A 27,918-nucleotide genomic window follows, 5' to 3' on the forward strand; every position below is an offset into this window, starting at 1 on the left:
ATGCATGACTTGTAAGGGAGGGTCTGCCTTGTACCCAACACAGTGCCTCGGACACAGTCTCCATTCAGGAAAGACCTTTTCTGACTGAACAAAACGTTCAAGTGTCCAAGGGGGTGAGGGGAGGCTTTTTTGCTGTTTTTCTGTATCACAGGTCCGTGTTTTCCTGACAGAGCCAGATGGGCTTTAGAGTCCTGCCATGACCCATTCTGACCAAAGGGGGCAGCACTGAGCAGACCCGCTGAACTTCCCAGCACAAGTTGACCACCCCCCCCCGCCCCCCCACCCTTCACAGGGCCCTTGGATTTTGCCTCCTTCAGCAAGAGTCTCCCCAGAATCTCTCTGGGGGCTGGGAGAGATATAACCTGGCCTTGTTTCTCCACACTTGCCATCTCTACCAGAGAACCCAGGCCACAACCCGGGGCCCCTGTTGGGCTGTGAGCTGCTGGGAGGAGGGGTGGTGGTTCCAGGGGAGCACCCACTTCCCGTGGGACTTCCTGTGAGCTTCTCCCGACTGCATCTGGCCAGTTAAAGGGGCCTTGACCATGAAAAATTAGCCAGAAGAGGAAGTTGATCAGCAGCCCGGTTCTCGGCCTCTGTGCAGTCGACCCCCAGAGCCGCCACTGTCTGCTCCTCACAGGTCTCTGTCCTATCCTTGTGCCTAAGTAGGAGGGGCGGGGGTCAGTGTCAAGGTCTGTCTGCAGAGACGCAGCAAATGAGGCCAGGGTGGGTGGGGGGCGGGGGCTGGACTCCACGGGGGTCCGGATCTGAGTTGGATCCCCCCAGACCCTTGGCTCTCCTAGCAGACAAAATCCCAGTGGGCAGAAAGGCGGAATCCTGCCGACGACGCTGAGGCGCTGCCAGCTCTGCTGGACTCACAGGATGACCTGCACCGGGCGGGGAGGGCTGAGAAGCCGCGCCGGCACCGTGCTTTTCTGGGCGCCGCTTCAAAGGGGCTCTGGTTGAAGACCAGGCCGCTATTCTGGCTGCCTCTGTGTGCTCCGAGTTTCCCATGGGCCCCTGGGGAGGCTGCTGGCCTCGGTGGGGCCGGGGGGGGGGGTGGCGTCCCAGGCACCCTCAAGACCAGCAGGCCTGCAAGACTGTCCACAGGGTGATCTCTGAACCCCGGTGGAGAGAAGTTTCTAGAGGTTTGTGAGCACCCTGGACCTTAGACAGAGAGCAGGCTAAAAGGTTAAGGGGGGATGGTGAGAGGTGGGGTGAGGGAGGGGTGGAGACAGGGGGATTCCGTAAATCCTAATGTTGAGGGCCAGAATGGATGGGGCATGGCACCGTGGGTGGGTCTGATGCGAGATGCGGGAGAAGTCAGGCCTGGGCTTGTTTCTAGAGCGTTCTAGATTCTTCGGGTTAAAGTTGATCAATCTGTGTCATTGTCCTCAGAGCAGAAATTCAGGTCAGGTGCCCGAGTGAGACCGAAGCCGGACACCGCTCCTTCTGGGCTGCTGCCACTCTGGGTCACTAGTGGGCGGAGCTCCCAGGCCTGCAGGCCCTGCACACCCTTCCTGAGGGCCTTCCCTTCTCTGGAGGGAGTCCCCACAGGTGTCCACAGCCCCTTCCTCAGCCGACACCCGTGGCTCTCAAGGCTGAGTGTCTCATGAGCTATTTGCACTGGGTCTCGCCCAACTGCTGACCCCTGGCTCCTTGACACAGCACAGGCCTGAGGTACAGACTCCTCCCCGACATGGCACAGGTCTGAGGTACAGATTCCTCCCCAACATGGCACAGGTCTGAGGTAGACTTGTTCCCCGACGCGGCACAGGCCTGAGGTACAGGGTCGCCACCCAACATGGCACAGGTCTGAGGTACAGACTCGCTGTACCTCAGAATATGGCACATGTCTGAGGTCTGAGTTCACTCCCCAACACAGCACAGGTCTGAGGTATAGACTTGCTTCCCGACGCAGCACAGGTCTAAGTTTTCCCCCAGCAAAGCACAGGTCTGAGGTACTGAGTCACTCCTGATTGCAGTACAGGTCTCAGGCCCAGGGTCACACACAGGTTTAGTGTACGGCGAAAGCGAATGAGAGATGGATTCATTTGAGGGTCTGAGGAAAAGCAGGAAAAAGAGAAGAGGAGGGGAAGAATCACTGATCTCTTTTGTGAGTGGGAGTGTTTGGGCCACACCCAGCAGTGCCCAGGGCTCACTCCTGGCTAAGGAGTGCTCAGGAATCACTCCTGGTGGTGCTCAGGGAACTATAAGGGATGCCGGGGATCGAACCTCAGTCGGGTGGCAGCCACGTAAGCACCCTACCTGCTGTCCTATCCCTCTGGCCCCCAGTACCGCTAATCTTGTTTCAGAGGCTGAGTCTTGATTTTTCATCTGAGTTTGGGGGCTGCTTCTTTGGCCAGGACAAATCAGGTGACTCCCTGAAATAGGACCCCCTGCCTCACCTCTCTTGGGATATGAACCTTCAGTCTCCCGAGATCAGGGCCCATTTGAGCTTTAGATCACACCTTTCCCCTGTTCAAGAATATGAACCCATCTTCGTCCTTCACTGTCCTGCCTTTGTTTCCCTCCTGAAGCCCCCTTCATTCATTGCTGACTGACCCTCACCTCAGCCCTCCCCCATCACATTCTGTCAGGGGCTGGAGAAAAAGACACAGCCCATACCGTCAGGCTAGCACGTCCTTAGGTCCTTAGGCCCTTAGGTCGAATGCGTGCGGGAAGAAAGTCGGATGAACAGATGTCTGGGAAGGCAGAAGGTGTCCTGGACGAGGTGGCATTTATGCCGGGTTGCAGGAAGTCAGGCCTGTGGGCATATGCCTGAGGAGGAAGTACTTTTCCTGAGGCCAGGGACACCACAGGATTTTGCGGGGGGGGGGTGCAGTAGGGGGTTCTAGAGGCTTTGGAGCAGAGCCCCAGCTCTGGAGAGCAGTGTAGACTTGGCTAAGCGACTCCGAATAATCCTGTAGAAGCTACACAACTAAGAAAGGGGTCGGAAAGGGGGAGCGCGGGGGCCCATGGGAGAAGCCCCTCTTCCTATTTCCTGAGCTGTGGGGTGGTGACCCCCTGGCCACCTTTGCAGAGAAAAAGCTTCCTCGTGATTTTGTGGTGCTGGCGAGTGTGTTGGGGCGGTTGTCTTCTGGCCTTGTGGAGAGCCAGCAGCGGGAACACTAGCCGTTTTCTGTGGGATCCCCTTCCCGGGTCAGCCCCGAATCCCGAGACCCCCCACAGCCCTGGGCCTTCTCACCCACCTGTCCCAAGTGGGTGGTGGCAGCCGGGGGAGACCAAGAGGATGGCTGTTGCCGGACACACAAAATTCGAAGCCAAATGCCTGAGGCCCAGATCCCGGCCTTTCCCCAAGGGACACTTGCTCTGTCCTTCAGCCGTTCCTACTCTGAGGCCACCACGGAAAGCACGAAGCCAGGCAGGCAGAGTGAGACCCATGTTCTGTTTGTGCACTTCTCTGGGATCGTCTCAAAGTGCCGGGCGGCTTGGCCTTTGGTGAGGCCGCGTTTTCCTCCCTCCCCTCTTCGTTTCATACACAAGACACTCGGGGGAGGGGGGGTTGGGGAATGGGGGGCCTGGGGGTGGGGGAGTGTTGCCTACTTCCTGACGTGGCACGTGCTCCCTCTTACCCCCCTCTGTCAGGAGGCCTGGTAAGGCACAAGGCACCCCCCAGGAACACCTCGCCCGGGGGGAGCCCAGAACACAAGGCGGGCACTGAGAAGCCGGCCTCTGAGCTGAGAAGGTTTAATATCCTCTGGCTTTAAATAGTTTTCCCTGAGATGGAAACTTGGGTTGGAATGATTTGCAGCTTTCCAGATTTTTTTTTTCTGTGTGTGTGTGTGTGTGTGTGTATGTGTGTGTGTGTTTGTGTGTGTGCGCATATATGTGTGTGTGCGTGTCTGTGTGTGTATGTGGGTTTATTTTTAGCTGCATGGGTTCATTTCTTGCCAAAAAAACCCCTGCTTAAATAAAACCAAGATTAATATTGTTACTTCACGGAAAGTTGGTGGGGCCGGGCTTTGAGGTGGAGCGGGGCCTATCTTGATGGGGAAGCGGCATCCATCCTCGCCTGCCCTTGGCTCTTACTTCAACCCGAGGGGCCTTTCAAATGGACAGGGGGCACAGGAAGGGCGCATTTGGGAGCCCCCCTCCCCCCAGCTCACTCGCCGTCCTGCCTCCCGGGCCCCCAGTTCTCTTGGCCATCTTCCAGGAAAAGTGGGAGGTGGGCCTGGCCCCGGGGTGAAGCGCCTCACCCCCAGCTGCCTCCCCCCTGCTGCTCCCCTGGGTCCGGGCCAGGCTTCTGCTTCCTCTGGATTCAGATAAAGGGAACCGGGTCCCTTCTCGGGGCTGGACGGAGACCCACATCCGCTGTCACCTCCAGCGAGCGACCCGCTGCTCTCTCTTGCGGCCACCCCAGCCCTCTTCTCCTGGGGTCTGTGGTTCTTCTCACTGGGCTGACCTGGGGCGCGTGTCCCCTTTTCCTGGCCCCCAGTTCTGAGTCACGGCCCCTTCTGGCCTCTGCGTCCCTGGGAGCCCCGCAGGAACCCCGAGATAGCAGCAGGAGTGGATGCTGAGGAGTGGATGTTGATCCTCCTCTGCTCCTTGAAGGTGCGGAAGGAGTGGCCATTTGTCACAGCTCCCCTGGGCTTACTCCTTGCCCTGTGCTCACTGGGATCACTCCTGGCGGGGCCAGAGGGACCCTATAGGGTTCCAGATCCGGTCCTGTGCAAGGCAAGTGACATAGACCCAGCCCCCCTACTGTCTCTCTGAGCCCAACGGAGGGGTCTCTTTTCAAAAATATCGGGAACCAGGAAGACAGCCAGGGCGGGTGGGAACAGGGGAGGGGCTCTAACCGGTGATAACTGGAGCAACGAGTGGGGAGCCCTCCCGGGTGGGGGGGGGACATGGGGTGATGGAGGAGGAATATGGAAGCTGGGGCGAGGCCGGGGAGGAGCGAACTGCCACCCTCTTAGCTGGGGGAGGGGCCGGGAGGTGGAGGGGTGTGTGAGGGCAGATGACAGTTCAGATTGGGGGGATCCCCGGAGATCCTGTCTCGGACGTGCAGGGTGAATGTGGATGCAGATGGTGGCGAGTGATAAGAAGCCGTGGGCGTTGGAAGTTGGAAGTTTGGAAAACGTGGTGTTGCCCGTGGCCTGGAGGCCAGGAGACTCTGAAAGGGGCACGAGTAAGAGCCAGGAGGCTCCGCTGCTTGCTGACCCGTCCCACCACCATGTGGGGCACGGCTGGGCAGGGCTGCCGGCCACCAGCGAGGCCCTGGGTGGCAGCAAGAGGGGAGAGGCAGCGGGTTCTTCTACTTCATCACAGCGCGCGTGTGCATGCGTGTATGTGTGTGTGCGTGTGCACGCACATGTGTACGTGCGCATGTATGTACATGTGCATGCTTGAGTGTGTGAGTGAAGGGGAGGGTGGGTGGGCGTTGGGCCGTGGAGATCATGGGGCTGGGGGGGCTTCCTCTGAGGAGCCCCATCCTCTTCTTTGGCCCGGAGATAACCCCCCTCGGGGAGGTTCTTAGGTCTCTCTTTTCTTGGGGGAAGAGACCCCTCCTCCCACACCTCACTGGGATGTGTCATTTTCCTGCGTGTCCAATCTCTTTGCCTGAGTGGGGAGGTGGGGGTGATGAGATGAAAGCAGCTGCCTCAGTTTCCCTGCGGACAGAGCAAGAGGGTACAGGGCACGTGGGGGTGGGGGCCTCCTCAGAGGTAGGTGCTGTCTTCTGAGTGTCCCACTCGCTTCCCAGAGACGGACAGATTGGGTAATCCCCCATGCGGGAGCTGATGGCTGACTCCTGGGGGCCACAGGAGGGCCGAGGACTCTGCTCTGGCCTCCTGGGTCAGACCGAGACTCAGTCTCGGGCCCTTATCTGGGAAATGTTCCACCCTGAGTCTTGCTATCTTCACTTCGCTTTCCTCCTAAAATCCACTGCATGCGGCCGTTTGAGAGAGAGAGAGAGATGGGGCTCTGTGTGTGTGTGTGTGTGTGTGTGTGTGTGTGTGTGTGTGTGTGTGTGTGTGTGTGTGTGTAGCACCCGCTAGGAGACTAGCTCCACTCCTCTGTCTCAACAGATTGCTAAAATGGGCAGAAGGCAGAGTCTGAACTCGGTATGCATTCGTTCAGGGATCTTGGATTCCCGACGCAGCCAGGCCGGGCTGTCCAGCCCAGCCCCCCGGGGAGGCACAGCCGGCCCTCCATCTGGAGGAGGAAGGTCTGGCTTTGATTGGAGATGGTTGGTGGGAGGCGGGAGGGGAGGGCTGGAGCCTGCGCCCCCTTACGGGTGCCTTGTCCCCTCTCTGATCTGCTGATAAGAAGCAGATGCGCAGCTGCAGGCTTCCTCTGGAAGCCGAATCCCGCTTGTCGTCAGGATTGTTCCTGGTTCCAAACCTGTGCTCGTGCGGTCCCGTTACTCTGCAGGGGGGGCAGGGGGGGCGGGCAGGGCTCAGCTGCGGCACCCCCGTTCCATTTCTGGGAGGAATTCACTTGCTTCCCTTTCTTTGCAGCCTCTCCCCAGAGAACTCCACTTCCCCTCACTCACTTAAGGGAAGGGGAGACGCGGGATGTCTCTTGGTGCCAGACTCCTCGGGTGTATGTGTGAGACAGGACCCTCGGCCTGTCGCTTCCTATAATAGCACCACGGCGGCCTGCTCACTGTCTTCTTGCACACCGCCCCCCCCCGCCCCGCCCCTCTGTTGCCCCTTTGGGCCACAGCCGCAGTGCTCAGAGCTCACTCCCCGTGGTGCTCTGGGAACTGTACGTGGTGCCAGGAACCAAATCCGGGTTGGCTGCATGCAAGGCAAGCGCCTGACCCGCTGTTCTGTCTCTCCGGTCCTCCTTGTACACTTGAAAAGTGAAGATCCTGTTTCCTTTTGCTCTTCCTTCACCCTCAGAAACCCAGAAGCGCCTTTTTTCAGGAGCATAAGGAGCTCTGAGATGCAGATTTGGCTTCAGCTCCTTCCCCCTGGGCCCCTGGTGTTTGGGGCCCCAACGTCACAAATAAATAGATAAAGTTAGAGGGGAGATGGTATAGCAGGGAGAGCATTTGCCTTGCAAGAGGCTGACCTGGGTTCCATCCCTGGTACCACAGAAGGTCCCTGAGCACAGAGCACAGAGTATGCCCAGAGCACTGCTGGTGTGCCCCCCGCACCCCAACAACAACAACAACAACAACAAGGGAAATTAAAAAGAAAGTAAAGTCAGTCTTTTGGCTTTTTCTTCTCCTCCAAGACAAAGACCCGCTTCCTCATTTACCTTCCAGGCTAACCAGTGAGCATAGGCAGAACCAATAGGAAAAGTCTGAACTGATGTGCTTTGTGACAACCCTGGGTGGGGGTGAATGCATTGGTGGGGGGAGGGGCGCACAATCCCCTGTCCAGGACGGGGGCCCAGGGGGGTGACGGAGAGGGGATGGTCCCCAGCCTGAGACAGGGGCTCCTGGGAGTGATGCAGGTCAGGGAGGGGGACTCCTGGTGGGGGATGCAGGGGGAGGAGGGACGGTCCCATCCCGAGAGAGGGCTCCTGGGTGAGGGCGCGGATGCTGCCGGAAGTAGACCCCGAGGTGGAGGCAGGCGCCGGAGGGAGCCAGGCTGGCAGGTTTCTCACTAGAGACTTGGAAGCAGCCGCTCTCTATCTGAGCAGCCTCGGCCAGGGGGCCTTGTGCTGGCCGTCCGGCCAAGGAGGCCCCCGGAGGCTCGGGGGACCCGGATCGTGGTGGGAGGAGGAGCAGGGGAGGAGGAGCTGGCCACTGGGAGAGGCTGTGAGGGATCAGAGTCGAAGCCCAGATGGGGAAGGAGATGGTGTGTGCATGCGTGTGTGTGTGTGTGTGTGTGTGTGTGTGTGCGCGCACACGTGTGTACACATGTGTGTCTGTAAATGAGACTTCCTTCGCAACCGTTTTTTTTTTTTTTTTTTTTTGCTTTTGGGTCACACCGGGCAATGCACAGAGGTTATTCCTGGCTCTGCACTCAGAAATCACCCCTGGCGGTGCTCAGGGAACCATATGGGATGCTGGGAATCGAACCCGGGTCGGCCATGTGCAAGGCAAACGCCCTACCCGCTGTGCTATTGCTCCAGCCCCTCGCAACCATTTCTTGAGCACTGACTCCCTTTTTGGGCTCAGGGCACGGTGAAGGAGAGGCAGCTTCAGCCCTTCACTCTTGGCTGCTGGGTGCCGACGTCCATCCGCGTGCGGGCACCCAGGCGGCCCCCCACCCCCCACTGGATGCCAGAAGCTCGGCCCCTTCCTCCGGTCCCTCTGCTTGTGCCCTTGTGGGTGCCAACTATGGTTCTCGGGGATTTGGCTCTGGTGGCGCCATGGGTCCTGCCCCTCTGCCCTCTCCAGATGCTGCCCAGACCTGGCCCTCACACCCACACGTGCTGCTGTCAGGAGCAGTGGAAGGCAACTAACTCGTGGTCATGCCAGGGAGGCATCCCGGGTACAGCCTGATGCCCCGTGGCCAGGCGTGGCCGTGAGAGCCTCATGATATCTCGGGCTTGATCTCCACTCCCCTTCCCGGCTGGAGGCCAAGCAACACCCTCTTTAGAGATGCCAAAACCGAGGGAGGCTCCCAGGCAGAATGGGCTTCTGGTCTCAGTCTGTCTCCTCTGCCGTGCCACCTGGGAGTGCACGGGCAGCGGGCACAGCAACGTGCCCCGGGGAACACCCTCGGAGACGTGGCCAGCTCGGGCCGCTCCTCCCGGGCCCGCTGTTCCGCTGTGGTGAGGGTGCAGGTGGTGAGGGTGACGGTGTTGAGGACGTGACTCTGACATGCCCGAGGAACGGTTGTCCCCAACAGTCAGCCTGGTGCTGAGAGGGTCACTGCCTGGCCTCTTGGGTGCGGGGCGTTGTGGCTGGGGCGGGCCCCGCCTCCTGCAGGGAACCAGACACACCACAGAGTCCCAGCACCCACTCTCCTCTCTCCCCTCCACACAGTGCGTTCTAAACACCTGGGGTCAGGGGTCAGGCTGGGGCGCGGCACGGACGTGTGGGCAGGTCAGAGGAACAGCCCCACCCCGAGGTCGTGGAAGACACAAGCTTTGGGGAGAGAGAGAGAGATCTGGAAGGGCCCGGGATTTGGACTGTCTGACCCGTTTCCCTTTTGCTTTTCTCCCCCACAGTGATCCGGGCCAAGGTGGTGGGGAAGAAGCTGGTGAAGGAGGGACCCTTCGGCACGATGGTCTACACCATCAAACAGATGAAGGTGAGTGACAGCGCCTCAGTTCTTGGAAACTTCCTGGGACTTTTCTGGAATGGTCTGGGTCAAGGGAGGCCAGGTGGGCTGGAATTGGGGGTTTGTCTGCCGTCCAGCCCCAGCCCTTCCACCCAGCAGGAGAGAGGGGAGCGGGGCTGGCGGGATGCCTCGTGGCAGCTGAGCTGACTTACGGCTCTGCAAGGGTGTGAAGAGGAAATCTTTTTTCCCTGAGGGGAAGCTGACTTCTTGGAACTTTGTATGGGGACTAATTTCTTGGACTAATTTCTTGGAACTTTCAAGAGATATAGTACACACACATACACACACACACACACACACACACACACACGCATGCACGCACATTATTTGGCCTTTATAAACAGACATCTTGGGGGCCAGAGAGATACTAGAGCAGGTAAGACACTTGACTTGCATGCAGCTGACTGAGATTCGACCCCCGGCATCCCATATGGTCCCCCAAGCCACGACGAGTAAGTTCTGAGCATCACCAGGTGCACTCCCCCCCCAACAAAAACAAATACATTTAAAAAATAAATAAAATCAGGCTGGACAGACAGATCGTTACAGGGGTCAAGGCTATACTTAACATGTGGCTCACCCTGGTTCGATGCCCAGCACCACATATGGTTCCCTGAGCACTGACGGGAGTGATCCCTGAGCACAAAACAAGGAACAAATACACCCTGAAGACAACCAGGGATGGCCTCAAAATGCAAGCAGAACATCCACTGCCTGAGCTCATTTTTACCCCGACTCAGAGACAGCTGAGCAGTCAAGAGCAGCGGGCACCCAGGTGTCGCAGAGACTGGGAATGGGGACAAGCTGGACAGAGGGTCCAGTTTCCCATCCCAAGGACACAGCGTGCGCTGGGGATCGAACACTAGGCACGGTGGTTCAGTTTAAAACGTGGCTGGAGACGGGAAATCTGCCAGTTGCTCTGAGCTGGGTAGTTGGGTCCCTTCGCAGAGTGTGTGTGTGTGTGTGTGTGTGTGTGTGTCCAAACCTCACCTGTCTACCTGAACTGGGAGACCGAGTCAGAGGCATGGCCACTTTCCCAGTGGCTCTTAGGTGGCAGACACAGACGTTGACTCGCCCTCAGTCCCCCATCCTCTCGGACCTGGTGACCCGGATTAGATGAACTTCAGTGTCCGTCACAATTCTGAGAGTCCCTGATTCCTGAAGGTCAGGACCTGACAAACTGGTGTCGGCCTTCCTACATCTGACAAACCAGTCCTGGTCTCTAGGACTCGGCAGAAGGAAGGAGACTTTGAGGATCAACATTGAGGTCAAGATAGGATTTTTTGTGGGTAGAACTTACCTTTTGTTCTTTTCAGAATGGCCCTGAAAGGGAGCATTGTCTGCCCACTGTCACCGGGGAGGGCTGGAGGCCATGATCAAGGAAAGCTCCCCTCAAACTCAACTCTCACAGCGAAGCCACGCTGATGTGGGCCAGTTAATCCCGGGCAATTGTAGGGGGGTCACAGCAGAGAGGAGATGAGGGTATCAAACAGAGAGGAGGTGAGCGTAAAGTGACACCAGCGTTGATGGGGGCTCCCCAGACTGGATCTGAAGGTTCCAAAATGCATGGGTGGGTTGAAACATTTGCTCAAGACTCCAGAAACCATCATGTATCCTTGGGGGGGGGGCGGGAGGGGTGGCATATCATCCAGTGGCTCCCACGTGATCCCTCTGAATCATGCCTGGGGAAGAATGTGGGCACAGGCAGAGACTGGCCCCAACAGGGCTTGTGTTCCTCTCTGCTCAAGCCTAAAGACAGAGCCACGACGGCAGGAACTCAGGAACTGTTATCTCCAAATAGCCTAGAAGCCAGCTGCAGCGAGATCTCTGTCCTCAGGCTGTGGTGGTACCCAGAGGTGGGCAGAGCCCCGCCTCCGAGCAGGCCCAGTGCCCACATGCCCCACCCCTAGGCCTGCCTCATTAGCATATTCCATCTCCATCCCTGGGCAAGAGCTATGCTCTGTGTGAAGATGAAGGAAAGGTTGTCGTATACATCCCTTTGCCTACTTTCAACCGTTCTTGTCCAGAGTGATCATGTCCAACTATTGTGATCATTCATATTGGATCCTCCTTTATCTTAATTACCCTCCATCTCCCACACACTGTGGTGATTTCCAACCAATGATCAGTCCTCCTGGCTCCTGTTTTCCCTGGCATTGAATGCAACCGTAATGCCTAAAATGAGAGAGAGAGAGAGAGAGAGAGAGAGAGAGAGAGAGAGAGAGAGAGAGAGAGAGAGAGATAGAGAGAGAGAGAGAGAGGAGAGAGAGAGGAGAGAGAAAGAGAGATGAGAGGAGAGAGGAGAGAGAGATGAGAGAGAAAGAGAGAGACGAGAGTGAGTGAGAGAGATAGAGAGATGCTTGCATAGAGGCAGGCTGGGGTGGTGGGGATTTAGGGAGACGGTAGGGAAACTGGTGCTGGGAAATTACACCGGTGGAGGGATGGGTGTTGGAACACTTGTATGACTAAAACCTAATCATGAATAGCTTTGTAATGGGCTATTGTGCTGATTCAATAAAAAAAAATAACAATTAAAAAAAGGTGGAGAAAGGAATAAGCAGTGGCACAAGCTGCTTTTTCTGTCAAGTTGTAGAGCTACATGCAGAACTCACCTGCTCCCCCACCTTCCTGACACAGGACCCCCCTAGATGTATCGCTCCGCCTTTCCTTTGGAACTGGGGAGCATACAGTAATGTGCTTTCGTGGGGCAGGGTGGGGTGCTGGGAGTGGGTCTTGGACACATCGCCTGTTTGGGTGACAGCTCTGCTCCCGAGGTTCCGGGCTCTCTCTCCCAGCCCTAGCCCACTACTGTTCATGATTCGACTCACTGCAACTATTTCCCTGCAGAGCAGAACTGAACCCCCGAACAGATTCACTCTTCGGAGTACCTGTTCCCCCCTCGGCAGGCTCGCGGGAGAAGAAGGGCTAAGAAGGGAGGCTGGCAAACTGCAGCCATCTGGTGCTGATGGTCACCCACACTGCGAGCAGCCCCCCATCCCTGCCCCCGCCCCCGCCCCCGCAGAAAGACACAGGCTCCCACACTCTGCAGGCACAACAGGCCCCGTCTGACCCCGGGCTCTCCTGGACCACCACTTGCCAGCGAGTCGCCTCTAGGAAGAGAGAAACACCAGCCCATTAGACTGAATGATGAGGCCCCAGGGAGGTGATGTCTGGTGTTTTATTAATTGCCAGAAGCAAAGGAATAACGCGTGCCAGAAACTGCAGCCGAGAAGCTGTCCTCCTCCCCCCTCCTCCCCCCACCCCTGCCCCGGGGAAGCCCAGAGACCACCAGCTGGCCAGGGCCTGTTTTCACCGAGAAGGGGACTAGGGACTTGAGAGCCCTGAGTCGTGATTTGGAGCAGAGGCACTTGAGCCCCAAGGGGCGCTGGCCAGACATAGCACCTCCCCTCTCCCCGCTGGCCCAGGCTGCACGCCCCACCCTGACTCCTGGGAAGGAGCCCTGGCTCTGAGCGACGCCCCTGCTTGGAACTGCGTCTCTGCCAGCCACGTGCTCTCGTACCTTCCCGGGACTCAGGCTCCATCGCCATAAAATGCCTCCTAGGGCTGCCCTGGGGATTGAGCTCGCAGAGAATAGGAATGCTCAGCCTTGGTGCTCCTGATGTTTGGGGCTGCAGCTGTGGTGTGGGGGGCTGTCCCTGGTCTCTCTAGACACAGACCTTGGTAACAACCACCTACGCCTCCTCGTCGTGACAACGGCAAAAGTGGTTTCTGAGCTGGGGTCCGGGTGCAGCTGCCTCCAGCCGAGGTCGGTTGTGTTCAAGTATGTCCTAGAGGGGAAGGGGGCCAACTCGGGGCAGTTTCATATGAGCGGTTCAACCCCGTGATTTGCAAACACCTGGTATGAAAGTGTTCAGCTGGGCAGCTAAGATTTCCTGATCCCCTCCCCAGTGCTTTGGGCTAACAAATACGCTCTGGGCAGGATGAAAATGTGGAGACACCTGGGGCCGGAGTAATAGCACAGCGAGTACATAAGGCCTGGCATGCAGCCAACCTGGGTTTGATCCCCAGCATCCCAAATGGTCCCCTGGGTCTGATCCCAGGAGTGATCCCAGGAGTATACCCTGAGCACCGCTAGGTGTGACCCAAAGGCCAAATAAATAAATAACAGGAAAGCGGGAGACTGCCGGCCAGAGCTGACAACTCTCCTACCAGCCCTGGTCTGCCCTGGGTGGGTCTCCATGCCCCCTCCTAGGTTCTGGTGACAGGGCAGGAATGTGCAGGAAGGTGCCACAAAGCCACAAAGTTGGTGCAGGCGGGAACAGATTCGCTCACCGACAGTCTTTGAGGGATTCCTCAAAAGGTGGCGCCGGGTACCTGGAGAGTCGCTGGGAAATTGGGGGTGCAGGGAGTAGGGGTGTGTGCGACTGACGAGGCAGGGGTTTCCTCGCAGAAGGAACTGGGTGTGGCTGAGACGAGGGGCCTCGTCAAAGATGAACGCCGCGGGGTGGGGGGCATCAGACCCACAGCACAGCCCCAGCCTGCGCCCTCCTGACCTTCTCTCTGCCCGCAGATGTACCGAGGCTTCACCAAGATGCCCCACGTGCAGTACATCCACACGGAAGCTTCCGAGAGCCTCTGTGGCCTGAAGCTGGAGGTGAACAAGTACCAGTACCTGCTCACAGGTAAGGGCCGGCGGGCTGTGGCGGGCCGTGGGCGCAGGTGCAGGGGTCAGAGGATGGGGGAGGAGAGGCTGGCCCGGCTAGCGTCCTCCTGCTCAGCCCGCGGTCCAGGAGCTGGAGGCTCTGCCTGGAGGGGCTCTTGGTCCCTGGCCTCCGCCTCCACCCTGGGGGGCCCCTGCCAGCTTTGCTCTGAGTTGAGAGGAGGCGACTGCGTCTGTCCGCCCCCATCTCCTCGGACAGAGTCGGTGTATTTTTTTTTTTTTTGCTTTTTGGGTCACACCCAGCAACGCACAGGGGTTATTCCTGGCTCTGCACTTAAGAATTACCCCTGGCGGTGCTCAGGGATGTGGGATGCTGGGAATCAAACCCGGGTCGGCCGCATGCAAGGCAAACGCCTTACCCGCTTTGCTATTGCTCCAGCCCCAGAGTCGGTGTATTTGAACATCACTTCCCTCTAAATGAAGGAAAAGAAAAAGACCTAAACTCAGACTCCCCGCCGAGGGGCGTGTGGCCTTCATGTCTGCATGTGTCATGGGTTCTCCATGTTGGGTCTGCATACATGACAGGGTCTCCATGTTGAGTCTACACGCAACACAAGGTCTTCATGTCGCATCTGCATATGTCATGGGTTCTCCATGTCAGGTCTGCAGGCGTCATGGGGTCTCTGTGTCATATCTGCCTGCATCACAGGTTCTCCATGCCACGTCTGCTTATGCGACGGGTTCTCCATGTCACATCTGCATGTGTCACGGGGTTCTCCATGTTGGGTCTGCGTGTGTCACGGGTTCTCTGTGCCAGGTCTGCACATGTCACGGGTTTGCTTCCTAGCTCTAAGCTTCGTTTTCCTCCTCCGGGATGTGGGGCTGCCTGGGAAGTCGAGCCCCGGGCTGTCAGGGGCTGGGTGCTCTGTGCGTGAGCCCTTCCCGCTGGCCGGGCGCGGGACCAACCCCTCTCCACTCGCAGGTCGTGTCTATGATGGGAAGATGTACACGGGCCTGTGTAACTTTGTCGAGAGATGGGACCAGCTCACCCTCTCGCAGCGCAAGGGGCTAAACTACCGCTACCACCTGGGCTGTAACTGCAAGGTGAGTGAGGGAAGGCAGGGGGGTGCGGTAAGGAATGCGGGGGTCCTCCCTCCCCGGGCTGAGCGGTGAAGAGGCTGGAGGAGCCTTTTGGCTCCGGGGTTGCCCTGGCTGCTCCTGGGGCTGCAAGGCTGGAGGCAAGTCGGGACTGCAGGCGGGGTCCTTGCCCTGGCAGGTCTGCCGGCTGTCCCCCGAGGGCTTCCCCTGGCAGCTGAGTCACGGGGTGGGTGGGGCAGGCCAGCTGGTGCTGGAGGGCTGGGCCTGGTGCTACAGAAGGTCACCCTCGAGCCAGGCCCCCTGACCCACGCACAAGGTCCAGGCACTCCGCCTGTCCCAGGGTTCAGCTGGGCTGTGTTCGCTTCATCCCACCTGCCCCTGAACGCTTGGCCTGACTCTTCCCCTTCATTTGGTGGATGAGCAAGTCGAGGATGAAAGAGATCAAGCTGTCCCGTGTACCCCAGCTCATTAAATTCTGGCTCCCATCCCAGCATAAGTTGGATCCCCAAATGCTGACTCCCATGGTGCTTTCGGATGGACCAGTTCCCTTACCACCGCTGACATCACTCACCCTTGCTTGCAACGGTTCAAGAGAAGAACTCTCTTTCCAAGGCCTCAGAATGGCCTTGTGACACCCGGATTTAATTACTTGATTTCTCTGAACTTCTGTAATTTTTGTAAAAGGGCTCCCAAACAGTGCTCAGGAGGTCAAATGGCCCCACCAGCAATTCTCGGGAAACTGGGCTGACGGTTCACCATAAGGACCCCAGGATACAGTGCTGCCCAGGGCTCTGTGGTGCTGGGGGCTCCAGACAGCACCCAGTGATGCTCAGTGAACCAAGTGAACCATTCTTTAAGATGCCCGGCATACACCCTGATCTCTGTCCTGTTTCCCGGTCCTCTCTTTAATTACCTGTCTGAGGGCAACTGGGCTGCCCTGAGAACTGACCAGGCTAATACAGAAGCGTAGCGGAGACCAGCAGGGGCTCAGCGGTTCCTGACAGTGAAAGTGGTTCATAGTCTGTTCCCCAAGGGGCAGATGGGGGTGGTCCCAGCCTAGGGCCAGCATCAGCCTGGCTCAAGCCCACCGCCCCCCTTGTCTTGTTGCAGATCAAGTCCTGCTACTACCTGCCCTGCTTCGTGACCTCCAAAAACGAGTGTCTCTGGACCGACATGCTGTCCAATTTCGGCTACCCGGGCTACCAGTCCAAGCACTACGCCTGCATCCGGCAGAAGGGTGGTTACTGCAGCTGGTACCGAGGATGGGCGCCCCCAGACAAAAGCACCATCAACGCCACCGACCCCTGAGCACCAGACCCCGCCCCGCCTCACTTCCCTCCCTTCCTGCTGAGCTTCCCTCGGACACTAACTCTTCCCAGATGATGACAATGAAAATTAGTGCCTGTTTCCTTGCAAATTTCGCACTTCGAACACTTAAAGAAAAGTCTGTGCTGTCATATGGAGTTGATTTGGAACCGCTCTCCTGGCCCTATGTTGATCCCTCCTTTTATTGGTTTGCACATCCATCCCCCGCGCCCCGACCACCGCCATTTCCACCTGGGAATTTGTGGTGTCAGGCCAGAAAGAATGAGGGGTGTACCCTCCTCTTCTTCATGATACTATAATCTCTATTTTTTAAGACAACAAAACATTGAAAAACCATGCCCCCCCACCCACTTCCAGGCATTGATTGTTCATGCCTACCTTTCCCTCCCCACCTCACCATCTCCCAGAGCTTCCTTGGGTTTGTCCCTCTCCATCTCCCTCTTTCCACCCCACCCCAGCACGTGAAGGATGCAGACAAGGAAGAAGCCCAAAGGCCACTGTTTCAGGGTCAGTCCAGGGGAGCCACCAGATTGAGGCGAGATGCACGGAGGACTGTCCACACGGAGAAGATGCTACCGCATGTCCCCACCGACTGTGTCTCTCTGTGTCTGCACGCTAGGGAAAGGGAAGGGCAGGAGACGCTGACCTGAGATGAGGCGGCACACACAGATTCCCCGGCCCGGTGAGGCTTGGGTTGACCAGAAGTTTCTGGAGCGACGCATCCAGACTGACAGAACTTTCTTAGTCAGTAAAGACGTTTAAACATCTGCCTGAGGTCAGAAGGCAAGTTGCTTGCCATGAGCTCAGGCGAGAGACGAGATTAGCCTCTTTCCTCACCCCACTGCTCACTACATATCCTCTGTGGGGGATTTGGGCAGGGACTTGTCTTCCTGTAAATTGGAGACATGCCCCCCCACCACCACCCACCACCCACCATCCACCGATATAGCCAAGTAGATTTGGGTAGAGAATACTATTTCCAGAGTAGCCGTTAGCTCACCTAGGAGGATGTGTCTTCATACACATTTGCATATACCTACACGGGGACATAAGCTAATTTTTTTTTTACAGGACACAGAATTCTGTTCAATGCTGTTAAATATGCCAATAGTTTCATTTCTTCTATTTTGTTGTCATTGCTTGTTGGAAGAAAATCATGACATTCCAAGTTGACTTTTTTTTTTTCCATTTTAATCAAAATTTGAGATTCTGAGCACCCTCAGCTGTGGGGGTTCTCTCCCCTATTTCTTTTTCTCCTGCTTCATTGGGGGGCCTTCATTGATTTGGCCTTCGTGGTGATTTGAGATGAGAGGGAGCTAGGGACAGAGCGGCCGGCCCCCTTCTCTGGGCTTGGGGCTGGGGGGAAGGCTGGCTCCCCCAGCTCACCAAAGGGTGAGCCCCACCTACTGATGCTCTGTGCTCATGGAATTAAAACTGAGGGGACAAAGGAGACCCTGACTTTGCCATCAATTAGCAGAAACATTCTGTTGTGTATGTGGGTTGTTTTTTTTCAGGGGTGCAGTGTGGACCGAGACTATAATATAAATATCCCGAGTCAATAAAATTCTTTTCCGTGTTAGTGTTGACAGTGAGGCGGTGTGAGGAGATGAGCACGTCTCTTCTTCGGAGCCAGGGCTGGCAGTCAGGTAGTGTTAGAACACAACAGCTCACTTTTTTTTTTTTTTCATATTCTGGGTCTTTTACCCTCTGCCCCCATTTGTAACTTCAGTTCATTCCACTTTAGGCAACTGAGCTGCCAACTGAGACAGAACAGAAAAGAAAAACAAAAAAAACTAAAAGCAGCAGCAGCCATCACGCTGCAGTGCCTGGCACGCACAGAGGCAGAGGCCGGCCGGGGGGCTGGGTAGGCCCTGGAAGGCAGGGCAGGCCGAGGAGGGGTCTCCCCAGGCCGGCTCCTGTAACCTTCCCCTTTTCACCTTAGGGTCCTGGCCTCAGCCAGGCCGGAGACCAGAGGCCCGACCCCTGCACGGGGACAGCGTGACACCCGGCCGCTGAGATGGACGGGCTGAGGGGGACGCTTGATGTTCGGAGATTTTCTTTCTCTCAACCTCCAAGTCTTGCCAGTGGAACCCCTGACCCTCCCCCCCTCCAAGTGCCCTCCTGCCACTGGACTTCAGCGTCTCCCCTTTCTTCCTCCCCATGGGGTCACTGCCACTCACATGTGAAGGGATCTGGCGGTGTGTGTATGTGGGGGGGTGTCCGTGTGTGAGCCACCTCCGGGGGGGTCCCCGCAGAATGACAAAGTGTGGTGGGGGGAGAGCTACTGTCCTGTCTGCCTGGCCCGGGCAAGGAGAACAACGGCGGGTCCTGGGCAGAGAAAGGTCCTTGGGAGAGTGACGCTGTCCGAGGGCGGTTTTTGAGCTTTCTATAAGCTATAGCTTTGTTTATTTCACCTGTTCACTTACTGTATAATTTAAAGTCATTTATGTAGCTGAGGCACTTCCGTATTTCAATCATATCGTGAATGTTTTATTTTGCTAAATCTTGTGTCATGTGTAGGCTGTTCTATGTGTACATTGTGCTTAAGAGAACAACAACAACAACAACAACAACAACAACACGAAACCCCATGCCACCATGTTCCTGGCTCAAATTCTACCGTGGAATGGAGGGTGACACACTTCTACCGTGCAGGCAGCAGTTAGACTGGCAAAGGGAAGCGGGGGGCGGGCGGGCAGGGGTGCCTGCTCCGGAGACTCCCCCGGGCCGCTCCCTGGCAGCTTCCCCGGGGCAGGAAGAAGGAGGGCTGTAAGAGCAAGACTTTGGGCCAGGCAGAACTTTGGGCCCCCTGCCTGTCCCCCCTCAGATCTTCCTCCTTATGCTTCTGCCCGGCACCCCGCTGGGAGGCCCTGGTTTCCCCTAAACATCCAGGGTCGTGGGAACTAAGATTTTTTTTTGGAGGGTTCCTCTGGGAACAGTGCTCCTGGGCCCTCTGCCTCTGTAGCGAGGGCTCCCTGGGGCTGGAGCAGGTGATCCCTTCGCCTTCCTCCATCCAGACCCAGCCTCAGATCCACATCTTGAAAGACATCGTAGCCCACCGCCCCCATGGTTCTCCAGCAACTCAAGACACAGCATTTCTTGCCATGGTGCAGGTAGCGCCCCAACCCCTAACCTTCCCGGGAGCCTGTCCACTCCCTGGCCCAGCCCTTTAATTGGACTTTGAGGCTTCCCCAGTGACCCTGAGGGGACATACCCATGCCGAGATCCACGACTCAGTGTCTTACAAAAGATGAACGCTTTCATTGGCTCCAGGCAAAAGCCAAACAACACAAGGGGAGCGGGTAGGGGGCACGACGGAGCACCTCCCCAAGGGGCTCTTGGGAGCAGGAGGTGGGGAGAACATGGAGACGGATGCGAGCCCCGAGGGGAAGGTACCGGGGACTCTCCTGGGTTCCCGCCTTTCCCCTAGCCAGTCTGCTGCCCTGAGACCCCAGAAGTGATGGAGAGAAACCAACCAGAGGAAACCCTGTCTGGAAGGAATGTATTTGTTGCTAAATTTTGTAGCACTGTTTACAGTTTTCCTCCATGTTATTTATGAATTTTATATTCCGTGAATGTATATTGTCTTGTAATGTTGCATAATGTTCACTTTTTATAGTGTGTCCTTTATTCTAAACAGTAAAGTGATTTTATTTCTATCACACACCTGTGGTCTCTCTCGCCTCCTTGCATCCGGATGGCTTCGGAGGGGTCAGTAGACTCCAGAGGGCCCACCTCTGCTCCAGGTCCCTGGCTCTCTCTGCTCCTTGCACGTGATTTTCACTGTCATCCTGTTGCTCATCGATTTGTTCAAGCGGGCACCAGTAATGTCTCTCATTGAGAGACTTATTGTTACTGTCTTTGGCATATCCAATACGCACGGGTAGCTTGCCAGGCTCAGCCGTGCGGGCTCGTTACTCTTGGTAGCTTGCCAGGCTCTCTGAGAGGGGCGGAGGAATTGAACTCGGGTCGGCCTCGTGAAAGGCAAAAGCCCAACCGCTGTGCTATCGCTCCAGCCCTGTGACTTTCACAGCAAGAGCAAATTCTCATCCACTTCTGCAGCCTTGTGGGCCTTTTCCCCCAGAGGAAATCAAGTGTAGGAGAAAACACCTCGATTTCCTCCCAGACTCTCCGGTGCAGGGTCTCCAAAGTTCTCTGGCATCTGGTGCTCTACCTAATCGCCTTTCAGAAGCACAGCTCTGATGAGGCTGGGGTCCTAGCTGGGCCTCTGTGCTCTTCTGAACAAGTTCAACCCAGGGGAAGTGGGGAGGGGAACATCAGCCTTGATGCCAAGCTGCCGGTCTGAAATTCCAAGTAGGCAATCATGAGCCAGGAAGTCATGAGCCACACCTAAGGCCAGGACTTCACCCCCCCCCCCTGCCCCTCCCCGACTCGAGCTCCCCCCTGCCCCCCTTGCTGACAATGTTCCAGGTTGAAGTCAGCCTACTTTGAGCACCTGTCACATGCCAGGCCTGACGAGGAGAGCCAGGAGCACAGCGGGGGATTGCAGGGCTAAGTCAGTACCCGAGTTCCAATAAGTCAGACGAACTGCGATTCAGACTCCGTGAAGCCTGAACGATCTCCAGTCTGTTTCCACCTTCCTTGCTGGAACTTTCCAAGTTCCACCTGCCCTTCTGGTTCTAGCCAGCACCAGCTGAGTCTTTCAGCAGACCGCCACAGGGACACGTGATCAGAGGGAAGCCCCTCCTTCTGCCTAGATGCCTCCCACCGAGCACCTGCAGCCTCCCCAGGCGTGTTCTCAACTCCCATCACCAGCTCCGCCACCCACACTTGGGATTTTACAAGCAGGCCGTGGTCCCAGTGGGGGATGCCCGGATAGTCTAGTCACTGTCCCCAAGACACTGGAGAGAACATTCCTCCCCGGACCAGCATGGACATGTGGCCCTGAATTCCGCTTCCCCTTTAAAAACATTTTTTTTTAATTTTGGGGTCACACTCATTCATGCTCAGGGGTTATTCCTGGCTCTGCACTCAGGAATCACTCCTGGCGGTGCTCGGGGGACCATATGGAATGCCAGGAGTTGAACCCAGGTCAGCCGCGTGCAAGGCAAACTCCCTCCCCATAGTACCTTCGCTCCGTCTCCCCGACTTCCCAGTTTTAAACCTTCCGCACCCACACGGACAGCAGAGCTCTCAGTCCCCACGCCTCCCGGCGGTGGCACTCTGCACCCCCATCCAAAGAGGCCAGCCTAGTTCTACCGGACAGTCTCCAAGAGACCCTCCAGCCACTTCCCACAGACAACGTCCCAGAGAGCACACAGCAGAGTGTGGAAAGGAAAGGACCTTGGGACCATCCATGCAAAGGAAACATGACGTCGACGCGAGAGTTGGAAGCGGGGACCCACGCTCCAGGGCTGCCGTTCCAAACCCTTGGACCCCGGGCTCTGGCTTTGGGCGGCCACACACTTCCCTGTCTTACTGAGAATTTCCCAGGGTCCCGGAAGCACCTTCGCCTTTTCATTGGCCCAACTGCTGGAAAAGACCCCCCACAAGAGGGGCAGCTCTTTCCCATACGGGCCACTTGGGTTCTTCCATGAGCCCAGACTCCGGGGATGGGCCCTGAGCCCAGCTCCCCACTTTGAAGGGACGGAGCGCACAGAGCAAAGCGAGCACTCACCATGGGCTTGTGGTTGGGGAAGAAGGTCTGTTCCACCAGCGGAAACTTCTCAGGACCCAGGGAGTGGAAGATCTTGATGAGCTGCGAGAACTAGGAGAGGAGAGGAAAGAACTCAGTGGCCGCTGCATGTCGGGTGGCCAGGCTCCCTCCTGATCGGAGAGTATCGGGCATCCGACAGGGCTGAGCCTGGCTGCTAGTTCCCTGTGGAGTGGGGAAAGGCACGAGGGCTGGGCTCGCTACCAGCCCCTCATCCCTCCGTAGTCCGACTCCATCACACCCAGTGAGCATTTCCTCATGCCCTAGGCATCTGCACAGCAGAGCCTGCTTGCTGGAGTCTCGTACCCAGCCCTGCAGTGCCCCCTTCGGAGAGGCACGGGGTGCATGTGGATCCCATGGTGCATAGGGTGGACAGCACGCACGCCGTCCAGACCTCAGCTTGCCTCGGTGTTGGAATCTGCATTCAAACTGCTTTGGAGCGAAGTCACTTCAGGAGAGAGCGCTGCTCTCCACGCAGAAGGCTCTGGGGTCCATTCTTGGCTCCAAAAGCAATGGCTGGCCGCTAGGTGTACCGAGTGTTGGGATGATACACAGTAACGAGTATGTTCTCCGATGCCAACCCAACAGCTCAGCCCCATCCCTCCCACCCTGAGCTCCTCTGGATGCTGTGTGGGGCAGGGACTCATACTCATACTCCCCGCATCATCCCCCATCACGCAGTGCCTGGCGGGTCCGCAGGGTCTAGTGTGGCCAGCATTGCTTCAGAGATGACATATTCTGGGAAATATCAACAGTTTTTCTACGAGCACAAGGCAGGGTGTCATTGTGTGAACATTAGCACTGTAGCATTGTCATCCCGTTTTTTGTTCATCAATTTGCTTGAGCGGGCACCAGTAACATCTCCATTGTGAGACTTGTTGTTACTGTTTTGGGCATATCGAATATTCCACGGGGAGCTCGCCAGGCTCTTCCATGCGGGTGAGATACTCTTGGTAGCTTGCCAAGCTCTCTGAGAGGGACGGAGGAATCAAACCCGGATCAGCCGCATGCAAGGCAAACGCCTTACCCGCTGTGCTATTGCTCCAGCCTGTGTGAACTTTAGCCTGGAAGAACCCAAAACTAATACATCCCCAGTCTTTCTGGTATACTTCTGGGGACCACCATCCCCTATGCAGTCAGTCTTGGGCTGAAACGGGTAGAGACATCCATCAATGCATGGGGGCAAAAAGCAAACCTTTTGTTTCTGCATCACACCTGGTGATGCTCAGGGCTTACTCCTGGCTCTGCACTCAGGGATCACTCCTGTCAGGGCCCGGGGACCCATACTGGGTCAGACTCACACAAGACACTGTATTTTATCTATGGCCCTAAGATAGTTTTTATTAAACAAAACATGTGAGGGAAGAGAAAGAAGGGAGATATGTATGTGTTCAAGAGAGAACACAGGCCTCTCCAGAGTGGACAAAACAAAAGAAGATACCTGGAGACAAGTATGAGAAGTATGTGTTCGAGGAGAAACCTGGGCTTGGAGATCGAGCCTATTCGGAAAACTCTTTAAATTTTTTTACCTTTTTTTTTGGTGTGTGTGTGGGAGAGGGAGGGCACACCAGGCAGTGTTCAGGGCTTATTCCTGGCTCTGTACTCAGGGATCACTCTTGGCAGGGTTTTTGGGCCCTCTGGGCTCCCAGGGATGGAGCTCGATCCGCCACGAGCAGGGTAAACAACTTAAACCTTGCCTTGCCAAATTTTGTTATGATTTTTCCATAGTAAGTTGCTCAATAAATGTTACAAGGAACAAGGATAAGATGACAGACTTTTGGTAAGGACAGAAAGGTACCCTTCCTTATCACTGATGATTGTAAAACATGACAGTGTATCACTCCATGTTATTGTTTAATATTTATAGACCCTAATTGGAGGAGGGGCCTGGGATGTTGCTTATTCAGTTGCTCTAAAAATATATGCCCAGGAGAGAGAGAGCTCAGAGGGATGGAGTGCAGGTGTGGTGTGATCAAGGTTCTGGGTTTGACCCTCAGTGCTACATGCTCTCCTGGGCTCTGCCAGATATTTTTCTGGTGTCCTCTTGCACCACTGAGGAAGTTCCCCCCGGAAAAAAAAGAGATAACACCCATCTGAGGCTTCTGTGCTAGGAATGGGCACCAGGGCGGCTAAGGGGGTGCTCCAGGGCCAGCCTGGCCGGTCACTTACCACCCAGGGCTTGCTGCAGAAGTTGTAGACGGAGTAGAGGGAGTTGACGGCAGGCAGCCCCCCGTACTGCAGGCCGATGAGCAGGCTGCGATAGTCCTCCCCCAGCGCCATGCTGTAGGCGTGCTGGCGGACCAGGATGAAGTCCGGCTTGAAGGATCTGCCAAGAGAGAGGCCAGCAGTGGCGTTAGCACAGCAGGCCCTGGGTCAGAAAGGGGCGGGTGGGGACACCCTGAGCACGGGGAGGCTCCGGTGCCCAGGGGCAGAAACTACTTGTTTGGGGGCCACATCCAGACATGCTCAGGACCCCCTCCTGGCTCAGGAATCACTCCTGGCATATAGGCCTGGAGGAACCACAGAGGGATGCCAGGAACCAAGACCAGGTTGACCGTGTGCAAGGCCAGTGCCCTACCCACTGGACTACCACAGGACGACCTTTTTGGCCTCGTAAAAGAACTTCTATTTGGTGGGTAGCTCTTTCCCGCAGTCTTAAGTATTGGACGTATATTTCATTTGCTGCTGGAAAAACAAACCCAGGTGCCCGATCATCCAGTGACACGACTCCGGCTCTGTGAGCCCCACAGTGGGCACAAGGACTGGCGCACGGACGCCTCACGGCTGCCCTGGGTGGGGTGGGTGTGGCTCCGTCAACTCCACTGGCCCGGCGATGCTGTCCGTGCTCAGAACTCAGAAGGTGTTGGCAGGGAGGTTGGCAAGGCCAGGCTCTACAGCTCTGGCTTTGCAAACGCACGGAGGGCATGGCCAGGGTCCCTGTGGAAACAGGATCAGGGCCCGTGCATCCTCGTATGCATCCCTGGACACGGGTGGGCAGGTGGGGGGACAGTGCCCCCGTTGTGCAGGTGTGGCCCAGGGAAGGCAGGAGCTCCCCCAAGTCCCCCAGGTCGGGAGGTGGGGGGTGCCACAAGGCAACTCAGTGTCGTCGGGCTCTAAATTCTCACGCCTACCTTCCCACAGCACACCCTGGGAGGGGGGGCGCATCTCAGGCCCAGGACCCATCTATTTCTGGATGCTCACTTCTAAGTCACCTGAGAAAGCCAGCCTGGCCGGAGGGTGTTGGTTTACACTCAAAATGGAATGATCCATTGGTCTCAGCTGGAGGCAGACACTTAGGTCCAAAGAAATCATTTAAAATTCATTCGGGTGTAAATTAAAGCAACTCTCGAAGGAAGTGCCTGCACCCCACCACAGAGGCAAGAATGTGCTGCAAGGCACAGACACCTCTCCGTGGCCTCATGGGAACTATCAGGAGGGAGTGAGGGTGTGTGTGAGGGTGGGGTGGGGTGGGGGGGACTGTGCTGGGCTCTCTGGTGCTCTCTTTCTCTCTCTCTCTCTCTCTCTCTCTCTCTCTCTCTCTCTCTCAATGTCAGCGCTTTTATCTTATTTTCCACCTTCACTTCTGCTTTTTTCCTGTTTTTGCAGGAGTAGGGGGTGAATGCACTTGGTTACAGGGGGCTGCATGCACTCAGCTATGTGCAGGGGCTCACACACTCAGGTGTGGGGTGGGGGCACATATTTGGCTGCTGGGGTGCATGCATTGGGCTGCAGTGGGCACATGCACTTAGCTGCAACTGTACGGCGCACACAGTCAGCTGCAGCAGGTACACACAGTTCGCTGCAGGGAGCACATGCACTGGGCTGTAGGGGGCACACACAGTCAGCTGCAAGGGCACACACACTCGGCTGCAGCAGGCACAGACACTTGGCTGCAGTGGGCACCCACCCTCAGCTGCAGCAGGCACACACACTTGGCTGCAGTGGGCACACACACTCAGCTGCAGCGAGCATACACATTTAGCTGAAGTGGGCACCCACACTCAGCTGCAGCCAGCATGCACACTTGGCTGCACCTGGCACACACACTCAGCTGCAGCGGGCATACACACTTGGCTGCAGCTGGCACATGTACTCGGCTGCAGCGGGCACACACACTCAGCTGCAATGGGCACACATACTCGGCTTCAGTGGGCACACAACTTGGCTGCAGTGGGCACACACACTCAGCTGCAGTGGGCACACATACTTGGCTACAGTAGGCGCACACACTCAGCTGCAGTGGGCACACACTCAGCTGCAGTGGGCACACATACTCGGCTGCAGTGGGCACACATACTCGGCTGCAGTGGGCACACACACTCAGCTGCAGTGGGCACACATACTCGGCTGCAGTGGGCACACACTCAGCTGCAGCGGGCACACACACTTGGCATAGAGGCACACATACTCGGCTGCAGTGGGCACACAGTCATATAGAGCAGGCACACACACTCGGCTGTAGTGGGCACACACACTCAGCTGCAGCAGGCACACACACTCACTGTGGTGCCCCAGAGCCCGCACCTTGTTGCAGTGCTGGGTCTTGAAGACAGGAGTGCACACAGCATATGGGCTGTGCCCGAGCCTGCGGTTCCACCACTGAGCTATCTCCAAGCCCCTCTCAGTATCCTTCATTTTTAATTGCATTTATTGGGGGGGAGTACCCAAACAGTGCTCACGGAGCCCCGGGGGTCACTCCCGGTGACACTTGGTCAGCTGAACTGGACGGTTCAATGCTTGAACCCGGTGGTGCTTGGTGACCACTAGGCCACACCTGGGGGTGCCCGGGGGGGGGTCATGTGGTATTGGAGAGCAGACGTGGGGCACTGGGCATGTGAGGCACATGCTCCCAATCCCTGAGCTCTTGCCAGTCCCTCAGCCTCCCTCTGTAAGTCCTGCACTGCCAGAGAACCGCGTTTCCCCAAACGGAAGCCAGCTCCAGAGTCAGAGTGCCCCCTCCGAGGGCTGGAGGCCGCGGGGGCCCGAGCACGGGGGGACCCTGCCGACTGCCAGGCTAGCGGAGAGAGGATGGAACCTCATGCTCTGAACGGGCCATATGGAAGGACTTTGGGAATCAGCGACACTTCCTGCCAGCCCGAGGACTGCAAGAAATTAGTCCAGGCTGAAAAGAAATTAGGTGGCAGCCACCCAAGAAACTGGCGGGCAGGGGACACGGGATGCCTGCGGCTGCCAACCAAGCAGGCTGATGACGGTGGGGAGGGGGCCGGCGGGGTCTCCGGGCCCCCAGGAGCTCCGATTAACTCCCGTCCCTCTCACAAACCACTGGGAGCTTAATAAAACACAGATGCCAGCTGCTGCCGTGCCACCTCACACACCAAATCTCAGTCTCAGGGCTCCTGGGGGCTCTTCCTTTCCTTGCAGGGGGTCCCTGCAGCTCCCTCCTTCTCCCCCGGCATGCTGGGTTTCCCACAGGTACTCTGGGTTGAGCTACGTCCCCCTGTTCTGAAGTGCTGAGACTCACTCGCTAGCCTGGCCGTTGTTGGAAGCAGCTTTGCCGGACACGGACTGAGAACCAGAGAAGAAGAGGGAGACGGGAACCCAGAGGACGTGGAGAACCGCACAGGCAAGTCAGAGGGGGGAGGCATATACAAGCCCAGGGGCACCACGGAGCACTGGCTGCCAGGAGAAGCCAGGGAGAGGCCAGGAAGGGTCCCCAGCTGGACCCTGGGAGGCAGCAAGGTCCTGTCCACGGCTTCAGCTCAGACCTGCAGGCTCCAGGGCTTTGAGGCACACGCTCACTGGCCGTGATGTTTAGTCACGGTAGCCCGAGAAAATCAACACACCGCACAGGTCCCATAATTCCTCCTTCCAGCACCTCTCAGAATGTTCTGGCTTCCTGTTCTTCTGTCTACTCATGTACACACGCGTCCTCACTTTTCCAAACAACTCCAGCCCAACCATCAAAACCCCTTTGCTGCAGAGCAAAAATCCAGGCGGTTCAATAATGCTCTCACTGATCCGAACAAATCAGC

The 27,918-nt window shown here is 57.0% G+C and overlaps 2 protein-coding genes across 3 annotated transcripts in view; one reads left to right on the plus strand and one right to left on the minus strand.

Annotated features, from left to right (window-relative positions):
• The window catches only part of TIMP3 (TIMP metallopeptidase inhibitor 3), a 51,576-nt gene extending 31,661 nt beyond the window's left edge, over positions 1–19,915 (plus strand). The window contains exons 2-5 of the mRNA XM_004619682.3: positions 9,094–9,176; positions 13,738–13,849; positions 14,810–14,931; positions 16,036–19,915. Of these exons, the coding sequence (XP_004619739.1) occupies positions 9,094–9,176; positions 13,738–13,849; positions 14,810–14,931; positions 16,036–16,233 (515 nt within the window). The 3' untranslated portion in view covers positions 16,234–19,915. The remainder of the gene's footprint in view (positions 1–9,093; positions 9,177–13,737; positions 13,850–14,809; positions 14,932–16,035) is intronic.
• The window catches only part of SYN3 (synapsin III), a 426,161-nt gene that overhangs the window by 248,289 nt on the left and 149,954 nt on the right, over positions 1–27,918 (minus strand). For both annotated transcript variants that reach the window (XM_055118195.1, XM_055118194.1), the window contains exons 5-6: positions 24,095–24,251; positions 21,890–21,979 (exon numbers count right to left, since the gene is read on the minus strand). In XM_055118195.1, the coding sequence (XP_054974170.1) occupies positions 21,890–21,979; positions 24,095–24,251 (247 nt within the window). The remainder of the gene's footprint in view (positions 1–21,889; positions 21,980–24,094; positions 24,252–27,918) is intronic.

This window comes from Sorex araneus, chromosome 10 (genome assembly GCF_027595985.1).
Source record: "Sorex araneus isolate mSorAra2 chromosome 10, mSorAra2.pri, whole genome shotgun sequence".
In the NCBI taxonomy this organism is placed as follows: Eukaryota; Metazoa; Chordata; class Mammalia; order Eulipotyphla; family Soricidae; genus Sorex; species Sorex araneus.